We start from the raw sequence: 25070 nt of genomic DNA, 5'->3' as shown, positions 1-25070 counted from the left end.
ACTTATTAAACTCAACCCCCAAAAAACAAATAATCCAGTGAAGAAATGGGTAAAAGACATGAATAGACACTTCTCCAAAGACATCCCGATGGCCAACCAACACATAAAAAAATGCTCAACATCACTCATCATCAGGGGAATACAAATCAAAACCACAAAGTGGTACCACCTCACACCAGTCAGAATGGAAAACATTAACAACTCAGGCAACAACAGGTGTTGGCGAGGATGTGGAGAAAGAGGATCTCTTTTGCATTGTTGGTGGGAATGCAAGCTGGTGCAGCCACTCTGGAAAACAGTATGGTGGTTCCTCAAAAACTTAAAACAGAACTGCCCTACAACCCAGCAATTGCATTACTAGATACATATCCAACGGATACAGGTGTGTTGTTTTGAAGAGGCACATGCACCCCCATGTTTATAGCAGCACTATCGACCATAGCCAAAGTATGGAAAGAGCCCAAATATCCATTGATAGATGAATGGATAAAGAAGATGTAGTACACACACCACACACACACACACACACACAATGGAGTATTACTCGGCAATAAAAAAGAATGAAATCTTGCCATTTGCAACTACGTGGATGGAACTAGAGGGTTTCAATGTGAGCGAAATTAGTCAGAGAAAGACAAATATCATATGACTTCAATCATATGAGGAATTTAAGATACAGAACAGATGAACATAAGGGAAGGGAAGCAAAAATAATATAAAAATAGGGAGAGGGACAAAACATAAGACAAAACATTAAATATGGAGAACAAATAGAGGGTGGCTGGAGGGGTTGTGGGGGGGGATGGGCTAAATGCGTAAGAAGCATTAAGGAATCTACTCTTGAAATCACTGTTGCACTATATGCTAACTAACTTGGATGTAAATTTAAAAATTAATTAATTAATTTTTTAAAAACTACAGGGGCGCCAGTGTGGCTCAGTCGGTTAAACGTCTGACTTTGGCTCAGGTCATGATCTCACAGTTTGTGAGTTTGAGCCCCGCGTTGGGCTCTGTGCTGTCAGTTCGGAGCCTGGAGCCTGCTTTGGATTCTGTGTCTCCCTCTCTCTCTCTGGCCCTCCCCCACCCCCACTCTGCCTCTCAAAAAATGAATAAACATTAAAAAATTTTTTTAAAAACTACAATGAGGTATCACCTTACACCTGTCAGAATGGCTAAAATCAAAAACACAAGAAACAAGAGTTAGTGAAGATATGGAGAAAAAGGGACATTCTTGCACTGTTGGTGGGAATGCAAACTGATGCAACCATTGTGGAAAGCAATATGGGGGTTCCTCAAAATGGTAAAAATAGAACTATCCTAAGTTCCAGTATAGCACTACTGAGTATTTATCCAAAGAATACAAAAACACTAATTCAAAGGGATGCATTCACCCTGATGTTTATAACAGCATTATTTGCAATAGCCAAGTTGTGGAAGCAGTCCAAGTGTTCACTGATTGATGAATGGATAAAGAAGATATGGTATTTATCTTGGAATATGGATATCTTGGAATATGGAATATTATTCAGCCATAAAAAGCATGAAATCTTGCCATTTGCAATGACCCGGATGGAGCAAGAGAGTATAACGCTAAGCAAGGTAACTCAGTCAGAGAAAGACAGATACCATGAGTTCACTCATATGTGAAATATAAGAAACAACACAAAGGGGAAAAAAAGACAAGTCAAGAAAGAGACTCTTAATTATAAAGAATAAACTGATGAGGGGAGGTGGGGAGGGGGATGGGTGAAATCAGTGATGGAGATTAAGGAGTGCACATGTGATGAGCCCCGGGTGATGAATGGAATTGTTGAATCACTTGTACACTTGAAACCAGTATAACATTGTATGTTAACTATGCTGGAATTAAAATTTTAAAATGGAAAGAAAAAAATAACTCTTTTGTCCTTCCCTGGTTTCTAGTTCAACATAATATTCAATGAACGTTTATTATATAGAAATAAAAACGCCTCCCTGTATTGCTAAGTTAGCATGCTCAGGAAACTACTGCGACCAGGAATCTTGGGTGTCGAAAGCAATCAACTCAGGAGCAATCAACTCTTGAGACAAAGGTAGTTCTCTCACACAGCCTGGAAAGTGGCATGTGGTGTGTGCTTTAATGCCGTCACCCTGATGGCTGAAAACATTCCTTTGGTGCTCCTCTGCTGTGGGCAGGGAGGGGAGGTGGGGAGGGGCAGCCTGGTTGGAGCCATGATTACCACTAGCTCCTCACAGAATCTTGTTTGTGCTAGCTGCTAAGATGGGCCAGACAACTGCTTTTCTTTGTTTTGCCGACCCAGGGTGCTGTTCCTCATGCAGTAGATGAGAAAGCTGAGGGCAACCTGAGTGAAGGGCATGGAGGTAGTTAGGGGGATCATTTGGGTACTGGATAAAGTACATACTGTGAAGAATTAAACATTTGGTAATAAGCAATCTTCAAAAAGCATTCCCAAAGGGCCACAAATGAATCATAACAAGTTTATATGGACCCATCGACGTTACTGCTGAACTGAATCTCCTCGGTAACCAGAAAGCAATTTACCATGCACGAGTCGACTGTGCCGGACTCATAGCCGGCACATATCATCCGGGTGGTGATGGTCTTCATGTCAAAGTAGGACTGGCATTGCTCCAGAGAGATGATGCGGACTTCTCCCTCTTGCAGCTTAAAAGGCACTAGATTTTTTTAAAAAGAAGAAATACAATATATAAGAGGGTAAAATGACTCAAAGATGAGGCTAGCTATATATGAAATGATTACATCTGTATACCAAGAGAACCATAATCTTTATTTAAAGTGTCATCTCAAAGACAAGTCTTGTTTGGTGTCAGAATCTTCCAATTAGAAGTGTTGACAGCAATCATCTCATCAAACCCCTTTATTTTACCAATGGGAAAACTGAGGTACAGACTGGTCAAGTAACTTGCTCAGGTAACTTGGCTCGTGCTTCCCACCCCCCCTTAATATATCCTGCAACAAGAACAACAACTACTAAAATGAAAAGGGAAATAATCAAACCAAAGCACTGCCCCCAGATGCAAGGCTGCTGGATCAGTGTCAGCGGAGCATGCCAGCCCCCTTCTGCTAAGGTACAGAACACCATCTGGTCTAACAGGGGAATGATTGCTCTATCTTAGGTTTACAGAATGCGTCTCATCATATACTGCCATAGCCATTACTGGAGGTAAGAACCTTTAATCCCTAGAGGAGATGACAGGGAGATGTCGAAAGGGACAAAGCCATCCCTACTGTCAGCAGAGGGAACATGTGAATTCCATCTTGTTTCTACATTGTCACAGAATAACAACGGATTTCTTGGAGCATAATCTTTTGTTGTTTAGACCTTCTACCAAATTATTCACATTGTTCTCCTTTTAGATAGTGATGGTAAAGCAGTGCCTATGTACAGGACAGCTTATAGGAAGAAAGAGTCATGTATGGGAAAATCAGTGTGACGGGAACAGTTTCAATGAATTGTGCAAAGAATAGTGATAAGAACAATCACCAACATTTACTGGGTACAGGCCAGGACCTGATCTCGGCATTTTCTGGGCCTCTTGTCTTTAATCTTTGCAATAATCCTGTGAAATAGACAGTTGCTATTATTTTTTTCCACTTTAGAATAAGCTAGAAAGTCAGGGTCAATCAAACCTTTCTAACTGAATTTGGACCCCTGGTCTTCATGCCATGCCATATATGTGGTCTGTGTGATGCTACATGATTGCTGTGAGTTTGATGTGGATATTGTGGAAACAAAAGTAGACACAATATAAAGCATATTCTGCTGCTATATCACATCACGGTACTAATTATAGCTTTGAAAAACCAAGAGCCACAGGGATCGTGACATCATATGTCCGACACCGCCTTCAACGGTCTTCCATGGGAGCTCTTCAGATGGCATTGACTCATTTCTATCGTTTGACTTTTTCTTTCTGTCCCAAGTGATCACATAGAAAAGAAACTCAACTTAGCCCATAACTTTTCTGACTAAATTTTGAGAAGAAGAAAAAAACTGTCATTCAAATCGGCAGTTGCTAACATAGATAACACGATATCAATATGCATCGGCATTCCCGAGAGCCGTGCTGCTGTTCTTGATACAGTTGGGGTGGCCAGCACTTACTGTAAAGCAAATGCCTCACTGATTACATTCTTACTCTAAACTTTTAACAGGTCCAACAAAATGAGAGAATCCGTTATGGGGGCTGGGAGTAGGCAGTACCAATTGCTTAATTTTTGTGTTTTGTAGGTTTCAAGCATCTAGAGAGCCCAACTATTTTGATCAATTTAAACAGGCAAATGGCAAATCAGGTTTCCTTCTGGAAGGACTTACAGCTTGTTATGGATGTTGACAAGACCATATCATAACAGAGAATTGGAAACGTGACCATGCAGCCTGACCGCAGGACTGAAACTGCCTGATCTCCAGAGAGGGGGCTCCCAGTGAGAGTGACTTGGCCTGCAGAGTGCAAATCACCGGTAGAGACAGTCTGAAGCCAGGAAGATAAGCCTTATCTCACAGGGCAGCCCCAGGGCATCAGCAGCGGCTCCCTGGAGAAAGAATCTGGGGTGCAGAGAAGGATTTTTGAGGCTGCATGTGAGTCTGGCAGGTTCAAGTACCATGAGGTGCTGACACCCCCATGTGCGTGGCAGGTGGGTGTGACACGTGCACCTCGTCTTTGCTATTTGTGGCTACACTTTTAGAAGTGAAAATGGGAAACTGGCGCCAACGGCTGGGCGGTAACACAGTGTTTTCCAGGGACAAACTGAAAGGCAAGTGCTCCTGAGGACGGTGGCTTACTTTTGTTGCCCATATGCCCCCAGCCTGTGATGTAGCAGTACGTATCCGGTTCCAAGAACTGCTCTGTGCTGGGTAAGCAGACCGGCCGCACGTAGATGGTTTCATTGATGTCTTCGCTTAGCTCCACTATGCTGATGTCGTAGTCGACCACAGCTCGACTGTAGCGAGGGTGGAGGATGATGGTCCTCACCAGGCGCGTCTGCATAAACGTCGACGGGTGGTCTAGGTTGTTGATGCCAAAGACCACTTTCCAGACGGCAGCACTCTCTCTCCTAAAATGATGAATTCAAGAGCTATTGGCTTAAACTCAAATTTACATTTTAAAATGTACATGCAAATTTTTTTTAAAAAATTATTTATTTATTTTGAGAGAGAAAGAGAGAGAGAGAGAGTGAGGAGGGGCAGGGAGAGAAGGAGAAAGATAGAATCCCAAGCAGGCTCCGTGCTGTCAGCACAGAGCCCGACATGGGGCTCGAACTCATGAACCTTGAGATCATGACCTGAGCCGAAACCAAGAGCCGGACACTTAACGGACTGAGCCACCCAGATACCCCTAAAATGTACATGTGATTTTTCAAAATATTTTGTTTATGTAAATAATGGCTCTTTCCCTGCACCTCTATAATGGCCTGAGTTAATTTGTAAATAGGTATTCTTGTAGAAAGAAAGGCTCGTGTTTCTAGAATGGGGCTATTTTGGAAAGCAAAATTTGTTCGGTTTGGAAGGCAGCCAGGGTGGTTTCTTGCTTCAATGAGTGGGAGAAATAATAAAAAGACATGAAGAAGAAAGAGGAAATTCTGGGGCATGGAGAGTCCTGAAAGGTAAGTGAGTAAAGTGTTTTAAGGTGGGAGTTGACTAGAATAATCCCAGCAAATGCTCAAAAACAATGCAGTCTTGTGAGCCTGACCACCAGAAGTTATGGTAACCTTTTTAAGCCTTTGGCTTGAAATTTTCAAAAGGTTCTTCCAAAAACTTGCCATTTCTTGGAGGCACTTGCTGCTTCTTGGAGGAATTTCTTAGTCTTGGCTTTTTATTCTCCTCCCTTTTCATCTTTCCTCTTGTCTCCTCTTCTTCTCTGCTCTCACTCAAGTCTATGTCAAAGTGCCCCAGGGCTCTACTGTCAGTCTTCTTATTCCATACTCATCCCCTTGAAGATTTCATCTAGTCCAATGGTTTTAAATGCCACCAAATCCTGGTAACTCCCAAACATGTATCTCTAGTTCTCCCCTCCCCCATGAGCTACAAATTTGAATAGAGAATCATCTACTCAACACATTTGCTTGTATATTCAACAATAGCTAAGATTTTTTAGTGCTTACCACATTTTTGACAGTGTTCTAAGCATTCAGAATGCATTTTACAGGTATTTAGTACTTATAACCATGTGACACAGTTGAAACGTCTTTCTCTTATCTCAACATCCTCTGCATCAGCAAATCTTCACCATTTCACTTTCAAATATACCCTGAATCTTGATGTTTCTCCCTCTTCCACAATCTATCTTAATGTAACCACTGCCAAGTGCTTGGACCACTGCAATGGCCTCCCAAAAGAAGGCCCTTCTACCCTTGGCCCCCTGAGCTCATTCTCCTCATGGCAGCAGAGTGATCTTTTTAAAAACAACATTAGAGGGGCACCTGGGTGGCTTACTCGGTTAAGTGTCTCACTCTTGATTTGGGTTCTGGTCATGATCTCACAGTTCATGAGTTCAAGCCAGTGCAGGAATCACTTGGGGTTCTCTTTCTCTGCTCCTCCCCTGCTCTCTCTCACTCTCTCTCTCTAAAAATAAATAAATAAATATTTTAAAAAATTATATTGAGTCCATCTCATGCTCATAATTCTCCAGGGAAATTGAATCACACTGGAGACATTGCAGACTTCTCCCCATGGCCCCTGAGCTGACTTGCTCCATTCCAACCCCAAGAACTTTCTAGTTTCAGACATGCTGAGGATATCCTCAACTCAGAGGCTCTTCCCTTTCTGTTCTCTCAGCTCCCATATGGTTCCCACCTTAACTCCTCTTCTTTGAGGTCTCAGCTCAAACACCACCTTCTCATAGCTGTCCTCCTTGGCCACCCAGTCTAAGCTCTATTCTGTCTCCATCACTCTCTACTCTTGACCCTGCTTTAATTTTTATCTCATTGGTATCAATGACATCAACACAGCTGTTTGTCTATCCTCTGCCTTGCACCCAGCATAGAAGTTCCATGAGGCCAGGTTGGTCTTATTCAGTGCTGTATTCACAGGCCCCATGAACTAGTATGTAGCAGGTTCTCAACAAGTATTTGCTTAATGGTGGCTCAATGCACATAAACACTAGTAAAAACATTTACTAATGGCCACCTAGGCAGTCTATTCTTCGTCAACCCTTCCCCACCCTCTCTACCTTTCCCAGTCCCTCCTCCTCCAGAATAGGCCAGGAGCAGAGGAGTGGAGAGGACCACAGTGCTAGCAGAGCTTTCCTAGTGGACACCCCCTTACATGGTGTTAGCATAAGTGAGCCATGTCAACTGTCCCCACTTGGGAGCTTGCTCAACTAAAGCAGGTTGATTTGACCCACTAGACAGTTGTTTTTCAATCCAGGCTGAACGCTGAATCATGTGGGGAACTCTTAAATATTGATTTTCTGGGCATCACCCCACATCAGTTGAAAGCTTTAGGCTAGGTGGGGCATGGGAATCAATATTTTTAAGAGCTCTCAATGGACTCTCTGACAAAAACTCACCCACATTCCTTCTTTCCTTTGCATGCTTTTCTTTACTGTGTTTTCACGCATGGCAAAGATTCAAAGAGTTGGTATTTCAGGAGGGTTAGGAAAGAAGTGGCCAAGGTCAGCATTCTATTTACAGCTTTGCTGGATTCTTGGAGTACACTCTACTAAATGACTCTTCTAAAAAACGTAGTCCATGAGTTCTATCCTTTTACCATTGTAAAGAAAAATAATTTTAGGCTATATGAACAGGAATTGATGTCATTCTTCAAATGCAGATATAGATATAGATATTAGCTATCAACATGTAGATAGGTATAGATATATAGATAGTTATAGACATATAGCATTCCTCCATGCCAAACATGGTGCTAGGGATTACAATAAGCAAGATATGATTCCTCAACAAACTTCAGAATTGAGTGAAGATGAACAATTAAAGAAACAATCATAGTAAAATGTAGGAAGTGATACCTCATGAGCATTTCAAGATGATATTATAGAAGAATTATTTTTCATTAAAGAAGGCTATCACTCAAAGAATATGTCTTTCTTTCTCTTCCTCCCTCCCTCCCTTCCTTCCTCCTCTCCACCCTCCCTTCTTTCCTCCCTTCCCTCTCCCTCCCTCCTTACCTTCTTTTCTTCTTTCTTTCCTCCCTCCTTTTCTTCTTCCCTCTCTCCTTTCCTTTCCCCCTCTCCCTCCCTTCTTTCCTTCCTTCCTCCCTCCCTTCCTTCCTTCCTTCCTTCCTTCCTTCCTTCCTTCCTTCCCTCTCCCCACTTTTCTCTCTCCCTCCTTTCCTTCTTTCTCTTTCTCTCTCCTCCTTCCCCCTCCCCTTCCTTTCCTCCCTTCTGTCCCTCTTTCACTTCCTCCCTTCCTTCCCTCCTTCCCTTGTGCCTTCCATTTTTCCATCCTACAGAAGTAAGTGCATAACCATTTGAGAAATTCAATATTCCTTTGAGATTCTATCATTTAAGGCATCTGAAATCAAGCAACAATTTATTTCAAATTTATGCTTATTTAATAGCTCCTTGCCCTTGATTCAGAGCTACTAAATTTTGTTTATAACAAATACCCATCCATTTGCTTAAATCATAAGCAGTATTTCAAATAATTGAACACTGCAAATTATTTGTAACAAGATGAAGTAGCATCAATTTCAGACTTAATTACTGTATTGTGCTTAATATAATTCTAACAGTGAAAAGTAAAACTGCTAAATTTTATTAACCCGTATCTAGTAGTTTCTTGCTACATAAGTTACGGTCTTTTTGGCATTAACATCCACCAAAAAAAAACAGAGTAACACAGGAAATTCACATAATTTTTGTAATCTGTGAGATATTGTTCTTTTTACTTTTTGTTATGAGTGTGATGGAAAAAAATAAAGTCTCTTTTAATGTTTTTTTTTCCCAAGGCTGGCAAAAACCAGGAAAACCACAAGCTGTTGTTTGAAATGGACATGTGAAGTGAGGGAATTGTGTATAAATGGTAAATGGGCATATTAAACACATGCTGGAAAGAATGAGTCAGGAATAATAGCAGAGACAACCCCGTGTTGGTGGAAGCAAAAAGAGGAAAGAAAATTTAGAGTTTCATGAATGCCACGGGAGTCTAGTTTCAGTTCAAAATTACCCTGTGGAGAAACACATAAGAACAAGGAGGTTCACCTGGGCGGTTTAGTGAAGCGTTTGAATGACAAAAGAAAAAAAGCCAATTATAGAAGCTGAAAATCTTCAGCAAAAGGAGGATTTTTTTCAAACTGAGCTGTCAGACATCAAAGCATCAGTACAGAGAGCTGGTGCATCCTTAAAGAAGTTTCTGCAGAGACCCGTCATGTTCTGGGAGGGATGAAGCAGGCAGAGAGGAAGCCCAGTGAAAATCCACCAAATGAAAATGGCAGATGGGGCACCTGGGTGGCTCAGTTGGTTAAGCTCCAACTCTTGATTTAGGCTCAGGTCAGGATCTCAGGGTCTTGAGACCTAGCCCCATGATGAGCCCCACACTGGGCTCTGTGCTGGGCATGGAGCCTGCTTAAGACTCTCTCTCTCTCTCTCTCTCTCTCTCTGTCTCTCTCTCTCTCTCTCCCCTCTCATTGCCCCTCGCCCAACCCATGCATGTGTGCACTCTCACTTTCTCTTAAAAAAATGGCTGAGGAAGACATTAAGAGACCCCTTTTCTCCTTTCATTCTTGCCCCAGATGTTATTTCCTTGTCTGAAATTCATATTTAAGGTCTAATTTGCTTCACGCCTATATGACTGCTTTAATAATGGATACACTCTACAGAGAACATTGAGATGATATGATTTTCACCTAGAATTCTTCAAACATCAGCTCTAGAGAGAAAGCCCAGTTTCATACACATCTCAGATGACATTCAGGAAAATTTACACAAAATTGCAGGCACAATGTCTCTGGTCGTCAGAACTGGTCACTTTGGTTTATAATTTGCCACCCTGAATTCTAGTTTAGACACAAAAATGCCACATTTTTACTTAATTCAGCTAGCCAGCTTTAGAGATTTTCTAACTTCTTCTCTTAAGAGCACAAAATTTCCCTTTCTTTCACCCTTTCTGATTTTGCTTTAATATCTTATATTTATCATTTTAAGAAAAGAAAACTAATATTTAAAATTAACACCTGTGATAGAAGTCACCCTAGTTTTACAAGTCTTACTACAGAAATAGCACAGCTAAGTGGTGATTTTGGAGGTAGTTTGAAGGGGACCAAATTTGCACTAAGTAAAGAAATATCACACGATGGCATCATTGTTGTTCTACGTATCTTACAAACCTCTTTTAATATTGTACTCTGTCCTTGGTATTTCTAAAGAATTCTCTGCAACACTCCTGGTAAACAGACTTTAGATTAGGGTGATGGCAGAGTGAATGTGTGAAGGGACTGGATACAGGTCATAAGTACAGTGTGTCAATCATAGGCTCTGTCTACCGTCCACATCTCAGCTCCTGCTTATTGCTGTCATGTTGGAATGCTTGGTGTAACCTGACCTTTTATTTTTTTGAATGTCCAAGGGAAGCCAGAGTGCTGGATTCCTTTTATGGAATCCACAGTTTTAAATGCTGGCCAAACAACAGCAATACAATAGGCAAAAAAAAAAAAAAAAAAACCCAACAACCTGGATTTTATTAGTGTAAGAGTTCTACTTTATAGCTTTCCAAGTATTTCTATACACAATGTTTCAAGCTATCTTCTTACCAACTGCGAGATGTAAATAGGAATTCGAATTCCATTTTAGAGAAGAGAAAGCAGTGACTCACAGCAGATGAGTGACTCATCTAAAGTCACAGAGATAGTAAATGATGGTGATAGACCAGGATGCTGGTCCTTTAAACCCCTAGAGCACACCCTTTCTACCAAACTTCTCTGAAACAAAGAGAAAGATCTACAGGCATCTACATAGGAATCAGGTACCAGCCACAGGAAAGCATGTAACATGGTGGAGACTCACTGGTGAGAAAGCAGGAAGATACCTTCTTTTTCCTGAACATATCATCCCGCCATGATGGGGAGCTAGCCACCAGCGGTAAAATTACAGAAGGTGAAAAATCCTGTTATCCCAGGGTCCGAAAAAGCAAGAGAAGGGGGCAGTCAGATACATATCATAGACATTCAAGAATCAGATTTCAGAATGTTTTGGGAAAAAAAGGCAGACATGATAGTGTGCCCTGGGACTCTTAAAGCAAGTATAACTCAGGAGACATGAGAGAATTAAAGCGCCAAATTCTGATGCTACTGTCACAAGTGACTGCAGTAAGAAAATGAAGAGTCATCTAAAAAGCAAATGTGACTGCACACGGATCCCAGAGCTTTGCAACTGGAAACTATCACAAAAGACTGGCATGAAAGCATAGTAACTATTGGAAAGTCTTTGTCATAGGCTGAGCAGTGGTTTGTTTAAGTAGGAAAAAAGTAGGAAAAATAAAAATGGCTTCTCTGCAAAATAATGTGCAAGAACAAGGAAAGGGGAAAATTTCTGTCTGTGGCAAATAATATTACTAAAGAACTAAGACAAAACAAAACTATTGGAAGTTTCCTTTGCTTCCAGTTTCTCCATTCAAAGAGAATGTTCTTCAGACAATATGCAGAAGATTCATCTTTCCATTTGATAAAACATACAGGGGCTTAATACATTACAATGTTGAACAGATGTGTGGTCTAAGATTTGGGAGGACTCAGTGAGACGTCATTGACCTTCTGTGAGATATATTAACATTTCTAGTTCCACACAAGTTAGAGTCCTAACTACTCAAACAATTGCATCTTTGAAACATCTAGAAGATGAGTGGCTGAAAGAAATGAAAACACAAGGATGAGGAAGACAGTTCATGCCCTCATGGAGCTTTTATTCTACTTAAAGAATATATAAAGAAGTAAGATTATCTCAGGCACTTAAAAGTGACAAAATAGGAGAACTTGATAGATGACTGAAGGGGGTGGGGGTTCACTGTATCCAAGATGGTTAGGGAAGGCCTTTGACAAAGCCATACTTAGAGACTTTAATAACCAGAAGGAGGTAGCTTTGTGGCTCTAACTGTGAAAACAGCAAGTTCAAGTGTCCTAAGGTGGATATGAGCTTGGAGGATTTCAGGGACACGAAGAAGGCTAGATGTCTGCAGCCCAGTGAACCATGGGAGTATAGGGGAAGATGTAGTCCAAGAAGTAGGACTAGATCTTGAAAGGCTATGATGAGAAGATTTTATTCTTGCTACAATGGGAAGCCATTGTGAAATTTTAAGTAGGGGGAGCGACATGGTCTGATTCACATTTTAGAAAGATCACTAATTCACCGTGTGGATAATAGACAATAAGGGAACAAGAGAGCAGTCCAAAAGACCAGACAGGAAACTGTTTTAATTGTTGTTATGGATTGATTGTGTTTCTCTCTCAAATCCATATGTTGAAGTCCTAACCATGGGTACATCAGAATATGACCTTTTTGGAGATAAGGTCTTTACAGAGATAATCAAGTTAAAATGAGGTCATTAGGATGGGCCCTAATCCAATGACTGCTGCCCTTATAGAAAGGGGAAACTGTAGATAGGGATGCACACCAAGGGAACACTATGTGAAGACAAAGGCAGAGATTTGTGTGATGCTTCCACAAACCAAGGGATACCAGAGATTGACAGCAACCACCAGAATCTAGGTGAGAGGCATTCTCTCCCAGCCTTCAGAAAGGACCAACCCTTCTCATATCTTGATCTTGGACTTCTAGCCTTCAGCACTGTAAGACAATAAACATCTGTTGCTCAAGCCACCCAGTTTATAGTATTTGGTTATGGCAGCCCTAGAGAACTAATACAATAGTGAAGACCTGCTATGATAATGACTTGGACTAGGAATATAGGGTGAAGATGGTGAGAAATGGTTGGGTTAGAGATATTTTGGAAGAAGATCCTACAGAAATTATTATTAGAGTAAATGTGAGAGGAATTAAGGATAATTCCTAGGTTTGGTGAACCAATGGATCATGATGATTTTTACTGAGATGGGGAAAGTTTGTGAAGCACACAATTATTTGATCAGTGGGAGAGGCACGAAATCAAGTTTTGTTTTGGCCTCGTAAAGCAGGATGTTTATTACATATTCAAATGGACATCTCATCTAAGCAGTTAGTTATACATGTTTAAAGTCAATGGGTAGTAGTGAGGGGTGGGAAGAATCTGGGCTGGGATGGAGATATATGTTTGGAAGTCATGACCAAATATGTGATATTCATATTTTATATTAAAATGTGATATTCAAAATGATATTCATGCCAATACTTGATCTTCATATTTGCTCACATATGAACACATATTTAAACCATATTATTAGATGAGCGTAGATGGATAAGAAAGCCAAAAACTGGGCCCTTGTCTTAGCTTGGGATGGTATAATAAATTACCGTAGACTGACTGACTTAAATAATACACATTTACTTCTCATAATTCTAAAGGCCAGAAGTCTGAGATCAAGGGGATAGCATGGTTAGCTCCTGGTGAAGACCCTCTTCCTACTTTATAGACAGCAGTCTTCTTGTTGTAACCTCATATGGCAGAAAAAGGTGGCAAGCTCACTTTCTTTTCCTGTAAGGACATTATTCCCATTATGGGGCTTCTACTTTCATGATTTAATTATCTCCCAACAGCCCCACCTCCTAACTTCATCTAATTAGTTTCAACATATGAATTTGGAGGGGAAACAAAGCCTGAGGTCCATAATAGCTCAGGAGCACTAAAGCACTCAGTGGCCTAAAAAAGGAAGAGATGGAAAAAGAGAAATAGGTAGGTCAGTGAAATAAGAGGAAAACAAGAACATTTTTGTTATTCTAAAATAAAAGTGAAGAAAGTATTTCAAGAAAGATGTAGTGATGAAATACTAGGGAGGGTTCCAATAAGTTGGAAACTGAAAAGTCACCATTGAATATGGCAAGATGGAAGTCATCAAAGACTTTGATAAGTGCCATTTTTGTGGTGACCCTGATGAGAGCTCGACCAATGTGGGTTGAGGAGAAAATGAAAAGTGGAAAAGGGGAGACAGTGACTGTGCCGAAGTCTTTTAGGAGTTTTACTGTGAATAGTAGCCAAAATGGTCAGTAGTTGAAGAGAGATGGAAAGTCAAGAGAAGGGGGCTCAAGTTAGTGATATCAAGGCATGTTTGTCGAAGAGAATGACCCAGCAAAAAAGGGAGAAACTGATGATACAAAACAGAAATGGTGATTTTAAAAATAAAGTCTTGAAAAAGATGAAGGAGGACATGATTGTCTTAAACAGAAATAGACACATCTTCCACCATAACTCAGGGGAGAGTAGGGGATATGGCCATATTTACAGGCAATTTGTTGGGATTAAGGATGAGGGAAGGTGGAATATATGGCAGTGTCTGTTCTCTCCATGAAGCATGAGGTGAGACCAATGGAGGGTGAAGAGGATTTGGAGAGAGAGGAGAACATGTCAGATAGTTGTCTCTGAGGGTAGAAAAGTGATCTTACTATGGAAGTAGATTAGAAGTGTCCCACATTGTTAGATGCTCATTTGAGACTCATGATCACACATTTTATGTGAACTCAGCAGTTGGGCGTGTGATATTCTTCAGCAATGTGGTTAGCTGTTCAGGTGCAGATGCAGAGTACATAGTAGGTGGCACGACTAGAAAAAACAAGTAAGTAACTACAAAGCTTAAGAGAGGAGGAGCTCCCATTTTCAGTAAGCCCCAGAAACTATGAGGTTTGGCCCATATTTTAAGCCCACTTCTGACTACATCCTAGACCCAGATATTTTCCACTGGAGAGAGGAGGGGAGAGAATATCTCCATAGGAGGCAGCACAGTGGCAAGAATGGAGTCAGGTCCTTGTCACCAAGGACTTTTCAAAACTACACTTGCTTATTCTTCAGTGACGCTGGAAAACAGCACCCCAGGGGACATATAGATCCAAAATGGAGAATTTCTGCTTTACTGGGCACTATTACTGATGGGAGTGGATAAAATTCCTCAAGGGAATAGAACAGAAAAACAAATTGTGAATTACTGGTACAGTTCATAGGCACCTAGAGATAAAGAGGGAATCATGAGGACACAACATGATTTAACTTTTAATAAAAAGTCAGACCAAACCTCTCACTTCCTTTTCTGAGTGCAGTAACAGACTGTTAGATTAGGAGAGCTGGGTGAGCACAGTGACTTTGTTCTATGGAGAATGAGAGAGGGAGCTCTCCAGAAGGATGTAGAAAGATGACAGAGTAATACTAAAAGTCTAGCTGACGTTGAATGTCAGGGATGGTGCTGATCTCCACTCTTGGGTAATGTCCTCCCTCAATTCCGAAAAGCAAGAATATTAGGATCAGAAGATGAGGTATTTGCATTGACTCAGTTTTGGACATCTGCCTGGTCTGAATGGCAGGCAAATCCAGGGACAAAGACATTGAAAGCTGGGTGAGAGGACTGAAGTGATTAGCCTGACACACAAGGTTAACTGTGAAGAGGAGGGCATGAGAAGACTAGGGGACTGAAATCACTGGGGGACACGTGCAGACTAGCAGCCACAGTCCTGTTGGACAGAAGAGTTGGCTGGGTGAAATCACAGCATGGGTAACGTGGTGGGGTTAAGGGTTGTGGTCATCTAGTGAGGTGATCATTTTTTTATGCGCATTTCCTGGTGAGGAATTAGATGCTTCTGACAATTGCCACTTGTGTGCCAGCCTAGGAAGTCCAGCCTTAAGTCTTTCAGAGGCAAGAGAAGGCAAGAACGATGCATGTGAAATTACTCCTGAAAGTCAAAGTCTTTCTTGTTCAGAACTGTTGACGTTGAGTTGTTATTAGGGCATACGGGCCTTGGTCTGATCAGCTTAGTAACTCATGTTGTTAATTTTCATTTGGGATTTTTAAATACTTTTTCATAAAAGAGAAAAACAAACCTGTCTCTCTGTTTTTTTTTTTTCTACCAATATAATTTAAAAAGACAGGCTTGATAAGACCTGCAGATGGGTCATGCTGGGCCTTGCCAAAGTATGGGATCACAGTGTGAAGTAAAGCCCATTAATTGCAGCAGTTGATGACTCCAGCAGGGAATGGGGCTTACAATGAGACGTTCTCAAAGCTTGCCGGCCACTGGAGAGATTGTAAAATTGAATCAGTTATTAGCACATATTCAGGAGAAGGCTTATTTGAAGTTGGGCGATTTCTAGCTTTTTATGGACAGACCAGATCCCTCTTGACAGTTCTGTTAAGTCTAGTGTTCCATGAAATTTCACCAAGACCTTTGATATTATATCCATTTCCTTAATTGTAAACACATATTTCTTTTCTAATGCAAGTTTTCTTCTTAACTTTACAGAGCTGTCAATGACAGAGGAAGCTTGGATACCACATATGGAAATGACAAAAGTGGTTTATGAACCTGGTTTAGCTAGCACGAAAGAGTACTGTTGGATTTATTTAGGTGATCATCTTTTGATGAATGTAATCTTGCTAGTATCATCTTCTGCTTATCACGGAGCTATACACCAAAACTGGGAAAGGCATCTGGAAACATCTGGCCCCTTCCAAAGCAATAACATTGTAGTGTATTTTCCTGACATACTACACAGACTTTTCCAATTGCTTTGGGTCTTACACACTAAAAGTTCTCAAGAGGAGGTACTGGTTTGATTTTTTTATATTTTCTTTTCCCCAAACGAGCCATCAACTGGAAATACACGTTTCCATTTTACAATTGTACTCTAATTACTCGTTTAAATGCCTGTCTCCTTACTAGGTTAGCACTTCAAGGAAGGAAACATGTATTCATCTCTGTAACCCCCATGTAGAGCTGAATATATATGCTGGGACTGTAGCCCGTAGCAACAAGGACCAGTAGGTGAGTAGCTGTGCTTGAGAAGATGTATTGCAGTATTGCTAAAATGGTAGCAAAGTGGGACTAACCTGAACATGCATCGACTAGGGGATAATGGAAAAAGTTATGGTAAATCTATATAATGGAATATCATTTAGGTTTGAAAAAGAGTGAGGGAGAGCCACGTCTATTAACCTAGAAAAAGAGTGAGGGAGAGCCACATCTCTTAACCTAGAGGGAGGTCCATGATATATTATCAAATGAGAAAAACAACTTAACAAACAAAAGCACAGAGTATGATTCCAAATCGTAAAAGTAAACAGTGGCACCCTGCGAAAAGTCTATGTGTTCACAGCTGTGAAGGAACACTCCCTCGGCTATCACAGGGGTTACTGTGGAAGATGATGAGAAGGGAGAAGACAAAAATACAGCAAATCTGTAAAATACACAAAAATACACAAAATGTAGAGATACTCATGCGATACTGCAAAGGGAAAAGGTAGAATGCACGTTTTCAGCAGTAATTTTTTAAAAGAACAGTTGACCTTTATCGAGAGCATACTGATCAATGTCAGGCATGGTTCTCAAGGCTTTGCATAAGACTATTTCACTTACTGCCCGCACCAGCCCTGTGAGGTAGGGACTATTATTTCCCTCATGTCATAAGTGAAGAAACTGTGGCCCAGAGAGGTTAATGAATTGACCCCTGACGACACAGCAAGTGGCAATGCTAAGAAAAAATATGAATAGGCAAAAAAAAAAAAAAAAAAAAAAAAGAGAGAGAGAAGAAATTGCATTTTTTTCTAGAAATTAAGCTGATCAAATGAAAAGAATCAATTTGTTCAGGTGATAGAACTATGAGTTATTTTGTCTTGAATATTTGCTATTATTTAATATTTAATTTTACTTTGGAGTAAAGTAAAATTATTAAAAATAAATAGAAAAAAGGTGTGGTGATTTTAAAACATGCCATCAAATCTTCCTCCTACTGAGAGGAGAGTTCCTTGCTTCTTCCCTTTGGAGCTGAGCGGGCTTGTGGGGCTCCGACCAACCACAGAGGTGAGGTACCTGCCTCTTTGTGTGTTTTTGGAGGCTAGGTCAAAAAAGGCAACACACCTTCCTCCCAGCTCCCTTTCTGAACAGCTGGTTCTGGGGGACCAGCCACCATGGTGTTGAGTCCCACATGGAGATAGATGTACTAAAGCCCCAGCCAACAGGCCGCACCGACTGCCTGCCTTCCGATGGTTCTAGCCCTCAGCCTTAGAATCTTTCAACCAAGGCCCCAGACATTGATGATCAGAGACAAACTGCGCTGGCCATGTCACCTCCAAACGTCTGACCCCCAATATTGGATTTTTTGTTTGTTTGTTGTTGTTATTGTTTGATTTGGGGTGATTTTTTTTGTTCTTTTTTGCTTTTTTTTGGTTTTTTGTTTTGTTTTGTTTTGTTTTTTGTTTTTTTGGCTCCTAAAATACACAGTCGATAGAACAGGTGCAGTGATATTTGTCAATTTAGGGTAGGGTTCCCCTTTATCTCATTTTTCTAGTCCCTTCAGGCATATTGTGATGATGAATTTTATATGCCAATGAAGTTAGGCCATGGTGCCCAAATATTTGGTGAAACATTGTTCTGGATGCTTTCGTGAAGGTATCTTGGGCAAGATTAACATTTAAATTGGTGGACTTTGAATAAAGCAGACTACCCTCCATAATATGATTATCCTCATCCCAGAAACTGGAGACTTTAAGAGAACAAAGACGGGTCTCCCCTGAGCAAGAAGGAATTCAGCCAGCAGTCTGCCTTTGCATTCAAACTGAACCTCTCCCTGAGACTCTAGGCTGCCAATCTACACCATTAGGTTTTGGACCCACCAGCACCCGCACAATCATGTGAGACAATTTCTTAAAATAATTTCACCCCTCCTCTCTCATTCTCTGAGAACCCTAATACACATATTGGGGTGCCTTTAACTCTGCTTCTCAAACTCCTCACAAATCCTCCCAGCTAACCTCACTATAGGAAACATAAATCCCCTCTGTTGAACTTCAGATGTAGTTGACGTATTTAAGGGGGCTGGAAAAGAGACTAATGCTAGCTGGAGAGCCAACCTTCTAAACCTCTTTCTTCCACTTCCCCCCTCTTTAGGGAAAAATCATAAACAATATGATTGCCAATAAGTGATCAGCACATACATAGGATGACAACATCAAGGGTAGGAAAATCTAAGCAGATAAAGGAAGTAAATCAACTGTGGCTTCTGCACTGAAGTGGCTTCGCTGAATTATATAAGACACTAAGAATGCCCAAGTGACAGAATGATCAGGTTGAGGCAAAGCTGAAGGATGGAGCTTACCCCTCAAAGCAGTGGGCAACCGTCAGGACCCACTTCTTGGCAATGAGGACACAGCCACAAATGTGTCCACTGGGTTCACTCTGCAGGGAACACTGCCATGGCCATCTTCCAGGACGACTCGTTCGACCCCCAAGGATCCTCTTGTTCATTCGGGCAGCAGGGCGGTGCCCACAGTCTACCAGGGAGCAGGAAAGACAGCGGGTGATTCACCAACAAACCCAGCTCCATGCTTAGATCTTTGCTGTTAAGTGCAAGTTACTGTTTTTGCCCTGAGCCAACCCAGTGAAGTTCGTATTCCATTGCTACACCACTAATTCTCTCACCTTGTTTAGTACACAGAAGAGAAATCTTACTTCTGCTCTGACAAGGCTGCCTAGATTTGGAAACATAAAATGGCATAGTGTTAAGTCACATATTTATCACTCACTTCAAACACTTTACCACCGAAAAGCAAGACATAGGTTCCACTGTTCCCAGAGGTTGTATTCTTTGAGTAATGATTATCTGTACTGGTGCAGGAATTCTTGAGGCAGGGCTATTGTCAAATACCACCTTGGAAATGACGGCATATGGAGGATGTTTACTTTTTTTTTTTTTTTTAGTTTATTTAATATCATCATAATGTATTTTCACATGTGTGGGAAAAGAAACTACTTTTAGCAAAGTCTCCCACATCATCTTGGCTGGTGGCACCGCCCAGAATATTGACTCAGACCATAATTTTCTTTTTTTTTCTTTTTTTTAATATGAAATTTATTGTCAAATTGGTTTCCATAAAACACTCAGTGCTCATCCCAACAGGTGCCCTCCTCAATGCCCATCACCCAATTTCCCCTCCCTGCCACCCCCCTTCAGCCCTCAGTTTATTCTCAGTTTTTAAGAGTCTTATGTCAAACCATAATTTTCAAAGTAAGGAGAGGAAGGCAAGGGAATTGGGTGATTTCTTAGAATCTCTAGTGAGAAAGGAGCATGTCAGATTTTTATGCTTAGGGAGAGGGTGTGGATGTTCAAAACAAGTTGCAAATAGTTTAGAGAGATAAAATATTACTTCAGAAAGTTAGAGAACAGATAAAGGAATTGAATATTTAGACTGGAAAAGAATCATGAAGATACTTGTAATAATAAAATGTGGATCTAGGGCACCTGCCTGGGTGACTCAGTTGGTTGAACATCCAACTCGGTTTTGGCTCAGGTCATGATCTCACAGTTTCGTGGGTTCGAACCCCACATCAGGCTCTGTGCTGGCAGTGAGAAGCCTGCTTGGGATTCTCTCTCTCCCTCTCTCTCTCTGGCTCTCTCTCTCTCTCTTTCTCTCAAAATAAGTAAACTTAAAATAAAATTTTAATGTGGATCTATGATTGGCTGACAAGAAGGGGGTTAAATTTATTCCATGTAACTCTAGATGGCAGGATCAGAACCAGTCAGTAGAATTACAGGAATAATGGGTTCAGTAAAGAAAGACTTTTCTAAAAACCAGGGTTAACCTTTAAAAGTAAGAACATGGGCCATGTTTAAGCATCTATCAATGTGACTGCACAAGAGAATTCAATGTAGGGAATATTAAGTTTCAATCACAAAGTTTTCTTTCAACCATGAAGCATTTATTCACAGTATACATTTAAAAAAACAAAAGATACTTTGAGACTGTCAATGGGGCGCCTCGGTGGCTCAGTCAGTTAAGCAGTTAGGCTACTGACTCAGTTTTGACGGTTTTTGCTTTAGTATATATGATCTCATGGTTTCATAAGTTTAAGCCCCGCATCGAGCTCTGTACTGGGGGCATGGAGCCTGTTTGGCATTCATTCTCTCTCTCTCTCGCTCTCTCTCTGCCCCTCCCCCACTATGTCTCTGTCTCTCTCAAAACTAAATAAACTTTAAAAAATTAAAAAAAAAAAATACCGTGACATGCTTAGAATCCTAGACCTCTCAGAAAAAAAGAAGTATCCCTAAATATGCCATGTCCACATTCCCTTTTGAGGATCTGCTATATTTTCATTTCTTGGTAAATTTGCATGGGGATATGTGTAATTATTTGTATCAATAAGTTATATAATTCAGAAAACACATGTTTGCTTTTTGCCTTCCCACAACCTGAAGTCCTGTCTCCTACTTACTCTCTATCTTGTTACCTTTAATTTCTTTGTAGTATTTCCAAATATCTGAAATTTATTTTGTTTACTAGCTTATAGTTTCTCTGTCTACCTATACAATGTAGGTTTTTTAAGACCAGAGCAAGTGGACTTTCAAGGCTACTCGATTATAATTTCATTTTGTGTCAATTTTTCCCTCAGACTCTCCAAGTTTGATCAGTTCTCATCACTTCAATTCCCTCCTAACTAGTTCCATGTAGCATCTGTAGGATATTAGACATGAGAATTTACTTTGGATAGGATTTGAAAAAGCTCCAAAATTAGAATCTAAGTTCCTCTTCCTTCACCATAATAGTTTCTGTAATCTTCATTAAAGAAAAATGTAATTAGCAAGAGAAAAGAATCTGTGTCTAGAAAGAAGAGATAAAGCAAAACAATGTTGAAATATGAAGGCCAATCACCATTCTATGGAAGTTCTTTATTGATGTGATACATTTGGATTATGCTAAATTAGAAACAGGAGAAAGCCCCTGATGATAGATTCCTGCTCCATAATCCACTCTACACAGCTCTTGTGAAGAGTGTCTTACCCTTTTACCAGCAGTGCATGCAAAGTGGTCCCATTGAGGCTCTCCCAGTTGGAGTGTAACGTCAGCCACTCCTGGTCTTGCTCCTGTCCCTGTACCAATTTAGTCACAGATGGTTCTCTAATAGAAGGACAAATAACAATGAAATATTCAAAGCACAGTGATCTTTGACAGGCCACATCATTATTTAACACTCATTGTCTTTCAAAAAGAAACATTACAGGGGCGCCTGGGTGGCTCAGTTGGTTGAGAGACTGACTTCGGCTCAGGTCATGATCTCATGGTTTGTGAGTTCGAGCCCCGCGTCGGGCTCTGTGCTGACAGCTCAGAGCCTGGAGCCTGCTTCTGATTCTGTGTCTCCTTCTCTCTCTGCCCCTCCCTCACTCATGCTCTGTCTCTCTCTGTCTCAGAAATAAATAAACATTAAAAAAATTTTTTTAAAACAAACAAACAAAAAAAACCAAAAAGAAACATTACATTATAAGTCAATATTTCAAGAGTGGGGGGGTTGTATTAGAAATTTGGCATGGAATGTGATCAATAGAAGAGGAAGCTACTAAAAGTATATACTAAAGCAATAAAAATCTTGGGGCGCCTGGGTGGCGCAGTCGGTTAAGCGTCCGACTTCAGCCAGGTCACGATCTCGCGGTCAGTGAGTTCGAGCCCCGCGTCATGCTCTGGGCTGATGGCTCAGAGCCTGGAGCCTGTTTCTGATTCTGTGTCTCCCTCTCCCTCTGCCCCTCCCCCATTCATGCTCTGTCTCTCTCTGTCCCAAAAATAAATAAACGTTGAAAAATCTCAACTGTTACAGCTGTTTTAATCATGCTCTCCACTGACATGTACTTGAACTTTGTGAGGTGTTCGGATTCTAACGTATATGACATAAAAGTTCCAATATCTCAAAAACAAGAGCAACTTCGGGCAGGGATCAAAAAAAGCAAGATAAAATTTATCTGCCTGGGATTTTTTTTCTCCTCTCTTCTTGCCCAATGTAATCCTGCAATGCAGCGATACCTTAAAATGAAGTAAATACAGTAAAAACCAAAGAAGTAAATAACTAAATTGATTGCTATGTAATATCTATTTGGACAGCACAAAACTGTAATGATTTTTCTCAACATACTATAAAATCTTTATGCACCAAAAGTCAGGAAAAGCTCTGGAAAATAGAAATGGGAGTTAAACACTATTATTTTCCTCTTTACCGGTCTTCTTAATCAACTTCTCTGAATCCTTTTCTGTGAACGTCTTATTCAACCATTCAAGCACATATGGTTACACCACATCCAAGATTGAAAACCTTGGGTTTTCAATCCAAAGATTGAAAATGGGGGTTCAAAAGTATGCAGGTTTTATGTAAAATATTCTCTTCTTCATGAAATAATTGGCTCTTTTAGGCGAAAACCTTTTGTAGTTCCATCACCTGAAGCCCCAGGGTAGACGAGGTGGAGGAAGGAATTTAGACAGGAGGAAGGAGGGCTGCTTCTAAACCTGGAAGGAAGATGATACTTGGCTGAAGTTGGAGGGGAGTAGAGACTTCAAATCGGATAGCCTCTATCTTTCTTTCCAAGTAAACGGTGAGCTCCTCAGATGAAAGTTGGGGATGTCAGGGGCTCATGATGACAAGGAAAGTGACAGGTATACGGATTCGTTCCCTGGTGGAAGTGTTTGAAGAAACACATCAAAGATAACTGAGGACAATGGCAACAGCACTGAGGGTTCGAATGAACCTGGAAATCCTGAAATTGTGTCAGCATCAAGTCTTCATGCTTAGTGACTTTCTTTTCCGATAACGGATGGATGACACTTTTTGAAAAAAAAGAGTGCGTGGTGTAGAGGGCACAAAAGGGAAGCAAAGTTCGGTTCAGTGGCATTGAAAGGGAAATGAACATTGCAGCTGATTATTATTTAAAAATTATTTCTAAAATTTTCACTTTATGAGATTTAACTAATCTCATCATAGAAAACAAAAGGAACAAAACCTTCCCCAAATCCTGTTACTTTTAAAAAGAGGGAAACCCTCTAAAGAGAACTGATGACAGAATAAGAGCCAAAGAAAAAAACAAAACAGAGCCCTTAATAATGAATGGATTCTAATCACTGGATGTTAAAGCAAAGAGCATGCACCCTGACCACACTTTAAGAAGAGTTCCACCAGATTTAAATTTAGTTAGAAACTTGAATGAACCGTGAGGTCGTTGAAGAGTTCACAAAACCTACTGCAAAATGAGGGTTTTCCTTGTCCTTGACCAAAATGAGAGTATGGCTTTCTGTTAATCTCAGAAGTTGCGTATGTGGAGGCATAGTGAGAGGGAAACTTTCAATGTCAGACAGAGGTCACAAATACCACTGACAGTATTTCTCCTGATACCTGCATCCTGAGAATTATGTTCTGTGGTAGAACAACTTGGGAGCCTCCTAAATCCAGGCATTTTACTGGCCAAAAGACAAAGGAAGATAAGCATCAGATTAAATTTGTTGTTTAAGTCATTCTTTAGGCAGGTATTTATAAGGCAAAAGGGATTTGCACAGGGAAGTCTATTCAGCATAGGATTTGCACTGATGGTGGATAGAAAAATCATTGCAAAGGAAACTTCAGTCTTTCAATCTGCAAGGCAACTTCAGTTACCCTGAAAAAAGGTCTCCACAGAGCAAGGCACATGGGATGTTTCTGCATTTCATTCATTAATCTCCAACAAGAAAGGCAATTTAGTCTGAATCTCTCACTTACATCAAGTGGAAAATATAAGAAATTCATCATCAAGAAGAGGGGAATGTCATTACAAAAATTAGTTTCCCATGAAATTCTTAAATACTAGAATGCTTTTCATACACAGAAAACAAATCTTTCAGCCCCAGAAATGCCATTCTATGGCTCATTAAAAAAATATCAGGAAATCCATATGGTTGTATTTCTGACATCATACAGAATCTGAGCATCTGTGTGATTTCAATTTTTAAAATTTTTTCTTTAGATAAGTTTTAAAATTAAAAAAATACTTATACCTGGAAAAAATAATACAAATTATACTGTGAAAAAATATTCTTCCCATTCCAGATGTATAGAAACAACCTCCATAAATAGCATCTGAGAGTATCCTTGCCGAGCTTTAGCTGTAATTCATGTATATATACATAGATTTTTTTAGTCCATACACCTTGTTTTCTGTTGTATTTTTTTTTAATCTACAC

At 40.4% G+C, this 25070-nt stretch overlaps 1 protein-coding gene across 7 annotated transcripts in view; it reads right to left on the bottom strand.

Annotated features, from left to right (window-relative positions):
- CORIN (corin, serine peptidase) overlaps nucleotides 1–25070 on the bottom strand; it is a 255232-nt gene that overhangs the window by 7714 nt on the left and 222448 nt on the right. For 6 of the 7 annotated variants that reach the window (XM_027056350.2, XM_053217397.1, XM_053217394.1 and 3 more), the window contains 5 exons: nucleotides 21882–21998; nucleotides 19525–19574; nucleotides 19202–19376; nucleotides 4806–5077; nucleotides 2543–2676 (listed from right to left, as the gene is read on the bottom strand). In XM_027056350.2, coding sequence (XP_026912151.1) covers nucleotides 2543–2676; nucleotides 4806–5077; nucleotides 19202–19376; nucleotides 19525–19574; nucleotides 21882–21998 — 748 coding nt within the window. The remainder of the gene's footprint in view (nucleotides 1–2542; nucleotides 2677–4805; nucleotides 5078–19201; nucleotides 19377–19524; nucleotides 19575–21881; nucleotides 21999–25070) is intronic. The other variant, XM_053217396.1, reaches the window with a different exon arrangement.

Source organism: Acinonyx jubatus, chromosome B1 (assembly GCF_027475565.1).
Source record: "Acinonyx jubatus isolate Ajub_Pintada_27869175 chromosome B1, VMU_Ajub_asm_v1.0, whole genome shotgun sequence".
NCBI classification, from domain to species: domain Eukaryota; kingdom Metazoa; phylum Chordata; class Mammalia; order Carnivora; family Felidae; genus Acinonyx; species Acinonyx jubatus.
Note: the sequence above shows the minus strand (reverse complement) of the source record. Positions and strands in the feature narration are given on the sequence as shown.